Consider the following 8,577-nt stretch of genomic DNA (forward strand, 5'->3'; position numbering starts at 1 on the left):
TGTTTTCCACATGGTAGAATCTCTCAGTGATAGATTTGGCTTCCTATTTGTCTATTGTTGGTTTTGAGTACAGCTTGTATATATTTTTTTTTGAGATTTAGATCTTCCTATATATTTGATTCTAATGACTATAGTGAGAAGGTAACTCCTTGTAACACGTGTACGGCATATCTAAATTTGCAATATATATCGACAAAAAAATAGTGGAGTCCGAGTTGTTCATTTGCTTTTGTTATTTTGTATGTATGATTTTAGTTATTTTATGTTCTTTGTTGTGTATGTCTGTTTTCCATGTCTGGTCTTTGTCCCTGGATTACATTCTTTTGATTACCGCTATAACCTTGGTTCCCTTGATTACTCTTTCTCCTCGTATTGGTATTGTAGGCCTTCGGTTTCATGTCTTATAATTTTTTTTCTTAAGTAAAAGATACTGAATTCGATTCTCTGGACTTATATCGTTGACTGTCTAGTCAAAGTATTTTAGTATAAGGGTTTTGCAAGTATCACTTCAGTATAATACTCATTAAGAAAAGAATTTTGTGAACAGTGTATAACTGGCATTTTTAAAGAAATATATTTTCGAAATTTAGCTGTTTCATAAGACCGCACATTTAAAACCGAAAATAAATCTCTTTATCTACAGCAGTTTTCACTCCTAATAACTACTTCAGACCGCAAAATTGAGATTCATGAAATACACATTTAAGACAATTTACCGCAAATCATTCATTTCATAAACTCTACTTGCTTACTGGTAACAGATAGTCTCAATAAAGTATTTGAAAGACACAACTGTACTTCTTCCATTAAACAGAAGTATGCAATACAAACAATTAGAATAATTTTATTATACAGAAAGAATTCCTGTAGGTATATCTACTTTATGCAAATGCTGTTATTTCGTAGCCATAGTTATTATGTATTTAACAAATACAAGTTCCAAAAACCCGTATAATTTGGCGAACGAACAATTTAAAGTACACACATTTTATCTTTACTCAAACATTAATTTTTGGAATCAAAATATAAACTTATCCTCTTTTATCCCTTTAAAGATTAAGAAGCAAAGTTCTAAGCATTTTTTTCAACAATCTGAAGCATGAACCGTTTCTGCATTAAAGGTACGCAAAATTGTTGACCTTGTAAATTTAAAAAGAAACAGAAGCCCTTTTATAAAAACATTATCATTATATTCTATTTCTCCTTCCTCACTTTATTTCCAGCTTTCCCTATAACATTCGTCACAATTTCATATTCTGCATTCTGCAAACACCAAGGTCTGTTATAGGTACGAACATTCTTAAAATGACCTGATTGGTAACAGGAAGTCCAAATAATTATATAGTACTATAGGACTTCATTATATACTAGTACAGCTTGTCAAATAATCTCGTAATGACAATCGATTTGTGGAATGTATTTTAGTTCAACATAACAGTTACAAGCATTTCGTGTGATGAACAACCTTAAATAGCCTTAAGTTATCACAAATAAAAAAGATTAACAAGTCTGATATCTTTTTATCCGGATGATGCTGGCTTGCAGTTATCCCACCTTTGAGCGTTGGTTTGTTAGGGTTGCCCCCTTCGAACTGACTAATTCCTATCAAATATGACGAAATGATTTAAGTCTTGCATAATGATAAAACTTATTAAACTTTATGATGTTATTGAAAGTGTTTTACACAAATACTATTGACCGAATGCATGTTTAATCTAGATTACCTCACGTTTGATCTGAAGGAAAAGTCGGTATGACATGTTTCATTTCCGGCAAAAAGCTAATAAAAGAGCACTTCTGCCTGTCCTTACCGCTTGATTCAGCCACCTCTTAGTAAATTAACTTGGAGCATAACCCGAAAAAGGTGAGATGATTTATTTTTTTTAGCATAAACATGCGAATTTAATTTTACTTTTATTTTTCAACCGCTCTCTACTAAATACATGATTGTCTTCCACATGTACTTTGGATATACATTAACCTAGGAGCATTTTAAATGTTGTGCATTTTTAAAAAAGATAGCAAAACTTAGATAATAAAAAGTATGTTATAAAAATAAGAGCAATATTATAAATGCTGCATTCACTTTGTTCGTTTTGTTCAATGTTCTCAGCATGCCACACCTTGACTTAAGTACAAAATTATCTTTAAATTCCTGTTTTTTTATTGTACTTATTAGGCAATGTTTTGTTGAAGGGTTAACATCGTTGCAAAATCATAAGCCGTGATTGTTTTTCTTTTTGTCTGTATATTGTTGATTAATTTATGACTGTTTTCTTGTATACAAACTGTTTAAACAAATGTAAATATGACGCATACGGTCATATTTTGTTAATCTTAATAGCAACTATATATTTTACAGATTTTGTTGTATATACAGTGAACACGTCAAAACCGAAATCCAATGGAACATTAGAATTTGGTTGCTTCGAAACCGAAACCCTACTGGACCTTAGAATTTTGTTGATTTAGATAAATTTACTCAGGTTTAAAATATAGCATAACTGATATGGATTGACTTTAGAAAGTTCCATGGTTTTGTTTTATTCAGGCTTTGGTTTTTTCAGGTTTTCATTATAATTTTCCATAATTCCAGGTGTACCAGGATGAATACATTTACAGCCATTATAACCTACTTAGTTATTGTCAGTAGCGTTCAATGTTGGCGTAAGTTACAATTGTGTTAATATAGAAACCAAAAAAGATATAGTTATGTGAGCCTCATTTGGAATTTCAAACTTCAGTTCTTATAAATTTTGCTTTACATTTTTGTTTTTTGTTTTGCATATATTGATGAGCGGTTTGCAATTTTTTGATTGTCAATCTGTGAATTGTTTTGGCTTGTTAATTTGTTAATACGCTTGCAGGGTATTTATCGGCAACTGTATCGTTTTACCAATGTTCTTACAGCCTAAAGGCTTCTATCTCTGGCTTTTGCAGTCATACTGAAAGTAAGATCGGCAATTTCCTACCTCAATCTTACTGCACCGATAAATAGAACATCGTCGGTTTTGAATTCTTGTCAGAACACCACATTTTGCTCTGTTGGGCTCAATAAAATAGTTTTTATCCCGTCTTTAAAACTGCCGATATGCTTGGTCTTACACCTTAAAGTTATAACTAAATACCGAAAAAGGTTGTTAGAGTTTAAACTGTCATTGGTTAAAGCATGGATTGGTAAAACTACAAATTTGATTTTTTTTTTAACAAAACGTAAATATCCATCGCAAATAAACGATTTATACACGCCAGGCTCTAAATATAAACATTGATGATTTATTCAATGGAACGGATTGTTACTCTCCCCCCTTCCCTTTTGAATGAAATGTGTGAATTACCATAAAAATGTATATCATTTATTCGGTAATGTAAAGTGTCTTTTTTATTCAGAGAAACCAACAAGCGGTGGAGGTAAAATGGGTGGTATGCCAATGGGAGGTGGAATGCCCATGCCTATGGGAGGCGGTATGCCCATGAAAATGGGAGGAGGTATGCCAATGGGCACAGGAATGCCAATGATAGGAGGCAAACAGATGACTGGCGGTGGCGGCGAAGGAATGATGATGGGTGGCATGATGATGATGGGTGGAGCAAGACCTATGCCCAATGGCGCAGCTCCAGAAATCGAAATTGAGCCTCCAGAACCAGCTGCAGGTGCCGGAGGTGCTGGGGCTGGAGGCGCTGGGGGTGCAGGAGGTGCAGGAGCACAAATGCCAATGGGTGGTATGATGCCCATGGGAGGCGCAGGAATGCCTATGGGTGGTGGTATGCCTATGGGAGCTGGGGGAATGGCAATGGGAGGTGGTGGAAAAGGTGGAATGGCTATGCCAATGGGAGGAGGCATGCCAATGGGAGGAGATATGCCTATGGCCATGGGAGGAGGCATGCCAATGGGAGGCGGTATGCCAATGCCAATGGGCGGTAAAGGAGGAATGCCAATGGGAGGAGGTATGCCAATGCCAATGGGAGGAGGCATGCCAATGGGAGGCGGTATGCCAATGCCAATGGGCGGTAAAGGAGGAATGCCAATGGGAGGAGGTATGACAATGCCAATGGGAGGAGGCATGCCAATGGGAGGCGGTATGCCAATGCAAATGGGAGGAGGTGGTATGCCTATGGGAGGTGGTGGAGGTGCAGGAACTGGTGCAGCCCCTGAAATTGAAATTGAAATTCCGGCTCCTGCTGGAGGTGCAGGTGGTGCTGGTGGACCTCAAGGTAGTACCGGTGGAGCAGCTATGCCTATGGGCGCCATGATGATGATGGGAGGTGGAGCAGGTGGTATGCCAATGGGAGGTGCAGGTGGCGGTGGTATGCCAATGATGATGGGAGGTGGTATGCAAATGCCAGCAGGAATGGGCGGAAAAGGTGGTATGCCCATGGGAGGAGGAGGGGTCGGTGGTGCTGCAGCTCCAGAAATAGAAGTAGAAATTCCATCTGGTGCTGGAGCTGGTGCTGGTGCAGGAGCAGCTGGAACTCCAAAACCTGTTGGTGGAGTAATGATGATGATGGCTAAAATGCCACATGCTGGCGGTGCAGGAGGAATGATGCCTATTGGTGGTGGATCACCAATGCCAATGATGATGCAAGGAAAAGGTGGAATACCAATGGGAGGTGGTATGCCACCAATGATGCAAATGGGTGGACAAAGTGGTATGCCAATGAGTGGACCTATGCCAATGCCAGCGGGAGGTAGTATGCCACCAATGATGCAAATGGGTGGACAAAGTGGTATGCCAATGAGTGGACCTATGCCAATGCCAGCGGGAGGTGGTATGCCTCCAAAGATGCCTGTGGGTGGACAAGGTGGTATGCCAATGGGTGGTGGAATGTCAATGCCTATGGGAGTTGGAATGAAAAGTGAGAAAAGTATTCACATGTAAATTACAACAGTTTCGTTTTTTTTCAGAGTATGTTTAATTTAGGCAAGATATATACATCCGAACACATAGACACATAATTCTACCATAACTATCTTAAAACACACACAAGCAAATAATTTATTATTGTAAAAATTAAATAGAATTCGACAGATAATAATTTATTTATCAAAAACAATCTTATTTGGTCATTTAGTAAAAAGTTGTGGTAAAGTAAAAGAGTATGTATCTTGTACAATAAAACCTGTCCAAACCGAACCCTAAATTAAATAGAAACCTGTCCGAACCGAACCTAAATTAAATAGAAACTTTTCGTAACCAGACATATATACGCGTTGAAGCTTCACTTTGCTAATTGGAATCATCATCATAAACATATGCGACTACAACCGAAAGTGTTTCACAGTAAATAGTAAATTTATAATATTGTTTTTTTTGTTTTGCAGGATATTAATTAATAAAAAGTTTAGAAAGATGGAAATCCCAGAGGACTTTCAGTGCTGTTATCATTTATCATCGCGTCCCGGTTTAATTGTTTACGACAATAGTTTTTGTTTATTTATTCGTTGTGCTTTACGTGTTTATAAATAATCAAAGTATATGATCTTGCAATGCCTTTGTTTCTTTCTTACCAAGACTTCTAACAAAATCAAAATGAATTATCAAAAATATCAAAAGGAAAAGGCAATAATAAGATATGGTGTATTTTGACCACAAACTACTTACTTCAATAAAGCAATTAATTTTATCTTTTCATCTTTTCAATTTGAATTCGAGTTGCGTCACAGATTTGCCTACTTTGTTGAAAATAAAAGAGATTTCAAAGTTAACCAGGTATACAAATCTGCAGAAAAGTGTAGAACTCTTTTTCTTTAGAGGTAGTGTCCTTTTAATTCTTTTTTTCAAATAACTACAACACTGGTATTACCAATAGTTTTAAAATTAAATCCTAAGAACCGTAAAAACAAAATTACTAAAATGATAGAATCTATACAGTAGTCAAAAGGAAAGTCCATGTAACAACGGCAATATCAAGGTAAAAACAGAAAAGTTGGGAAGAGCCCTCAAAGGAACTAAGATTCTAGTGGAAATCAAAAGAATGTAGTCCAGGGACAAAGGCCAGACAAGGCATTTAAAACAGACACACACAACAAAGAACATGAAATAACCAAAATAATACGTACAAAGCAAAAATGGTAAAGTAAAATGGGGAACTCGGATTCCACTAAGCTTGGAGCATGGACCAGGTAAGCCAGTAGGGTAAGTGTCCTCTGCTTTTTTAGAAACAAATATCGAGTTGCTCATAAAAATTCAATTCCGTATTGACGGAAAAAGGAAGGAAATATATGACACGTTGAACAAATCGGTTCTCATGGTGTGGTACAGATGGTAACAATCCAACGAAAGCACCAAAATGGTAATGACTATGACAATGCATTATTAAAAATATGTCTTACTTACAATCTTTTCTGATACTTATAAATGTATCTAATTCATATCGCCAATTTTCCTGTTAAAAGCACCAATGTATCAATCATCATAATTCTATTGTAAGACTCCCACCCAAAGCAAAATTAATATATCTGATTTCTTCAACGATTCTAACCTAACCCTAGAACTTAATTTGTCCGGCATGCCAAAAATCTTCCCATATCGAGTTGACTATATATCGAATGATAAGGACAAAAAATGGCAGCGCCTATCAGGCTTATTTATAATTTGTAATAGTGTCTCTGTGAAGAAAATGTGTATTTTTATATATATATGTTTAATTTAAATGCTACTATAATTAAATATTTCGTATGTTGTTCATGTAATTTAGCTTTGTAATAAGAAAATCAAGCCGTAGAACAGTTAAGTTTTCTTAAGTCAAAAGTTAGAATGTGTATTTAGGACAATAAGATGTTTTGATTGTGGTCATAAATGGGCTGATTTAAGCCTTTACATCCCTCGTCTTTATAATTGTTGTAAGGTCCTTCTAACTATGATATTTACACATATAATTAAGATAATTAAAAACAACGAAACTCAAAAAGCAAAAACAAAACAAAAACAAAAATTGATGGATAAAGAATGACCAAGTAGAAGTTTTAATTAATTATATATAACTATAAAACTATAAATCTCCAGGATTTAAAAAAAAATATTCGAGACTGATTTTTCTTGAATAAAACTTGATATCAATTAAATCTATGCTCGGTAACAGCAAGTGGTGGTTTTTTATGACAAAAATTATCATATTATACATGTTATTATATTAACAATAATATATGTGTAATATTGTTAAGAGGAGCAAAACATTACAATACCGAAATTAATTTTAAAACAGATTAAACTTCCTAAAATTGTTAGATATCCTTTCAAATAACGTATTTTTTGACAACCAAATTTATATCACTTCTTGATTATGTTAATACAAAGGTTTATTGTTTCTATGAGTTCAAATAGGTCAACCTAATGTAAGGGACATAACTATTTAAATAAGTGACATGTTTATATTATATTTCACCAAAGCCTATCAAGCTTTCATTTAAAACAGAATGAAATCAGTCCAAATTACTTTGATGCTTACGTGAGATTTGTGTAAAATGCTGTATACAAACGTTCCAATGATTTTTAAGAGTTGTGTCCCTTACCCAATGTCTACATCCTTAACATAAACGTTCAACCTCCTTTGAGGAAAGCTAGGTCACGGTATTAACGTCAGTATCAATCGTCCGATTGCTCTAGGTTAAACCAGACTTTATTTGAGTAACCCCAGTACTGTAATAGATAATAGGTGTTAGTTTTAACTTGTTTCTGGGAACCCTGCAAGTAGCTCATCAATACTCAAATTATTTTCCAAATTAGTGGATTGATCATATTTTGTTTAGTTTCAGTGTGCTTTACATTTAGTATCTGCTTATTATGAGAATTCTATGTTGACGTGATAAGTATGCATTATGTCTTCAGAAAAGATAACTGAGGGAGCATTTTTAAACAAAAAACAAAAACATCGAAAATAAAGAACAAGCGATAGAAGAAACAAAATGAGACAAAATACACAAATTTAAGCATTGACTAGAAAAATGGTATCAAAAACAGCAACAGAACATTTTGTCTTAACTGTTGGGGAGTATTGGTGCGCGCTAAGTATAAATCTTTGCAAGGAAACTTCTTTTGCTGATCCAAATTCATACCTCGCGGAATTGTATGCCACGGATGATCATCGACTGCCCTCCAGTCAAGAAAATATGGTCCATATATGGAAACTTTTTCGTACATTGTCCACGATAGTAAACCTAACGGAGAACTTGCTTGATTGAATAATACAATGAATTATTTTACTCTTACAATTGAAAACTAAAGAGTGAGAAAAAATATGTGTTACACAAAATTGCATCCTCATGTTAGAATTCAGTGTTTTAAAGAAACTGTTAAGAGTAAGATCATTTGATAATTTCGAAATCGGCTTATTTTCTAATTATGTTTATTCGAAGTACAAATCTATGATAAAAAAAGCAATTCAAACTGTAGTAATATGGTATTGTTAACATGTTACTATAGTTTGAATTGCTTTTATATTATTGATTTGCACTAAGAATAAACATAATTTTCACATCTTATTATTAAAGATTTATTATTTGATATAAACTTATTTTAATGGTTTCTGCCTTCATAAAGACAAATAAGAAATGATTGATTGTTCTGTATATATCAG

At 34.7% G+C, this 8,577-nt stretch overlaps 1 protein-coding gene across 1 annotated transcript; it reads left to right on the forward strand.

Annotated features, from left to right (window-relative positions):
- The first annotated feature begins 1,828 nt into the window (after positions 1-1,828).
- LOC148607749 (uncharacterized) lies at positions 1,829-5,608 on the forward strand. The gene is made up of 4 exons (XM_088545545.1): positions 1,829-1,864; positions 2,597-2,667; positions 3,391-4,857; positions 5,324-5,608. Exons 2-4 carry the CDS (start codon positions 2,607-2,609, stop codon positions 5,329-5,331), a joined length of 1,536 nt encoding a protein of 511 aa, XP_088401671.1. The 5' UTR covers positions 1,829-1,864; positions 2,597-2,606; the 3' UTR covers positions 5,332-5,608.
- Positions 5,609-8,577: the final 2,969 nt, after the last annotated feature.

Source organism: Perna viridis, chromosome 9 (assembly GCF_037379345.1).
Source record: "Perna viridis isolate PV_CMFRI_1.1 ecotype Kerala chromosome 9, ASM3737934v1, whole genome shotgun sequence".
Lineage (NCBI taxonomy): Eukaryota > Metazoa > Mollusca > Bivalvia > Mytilida > Mytilidae > Perna > Perna viridis.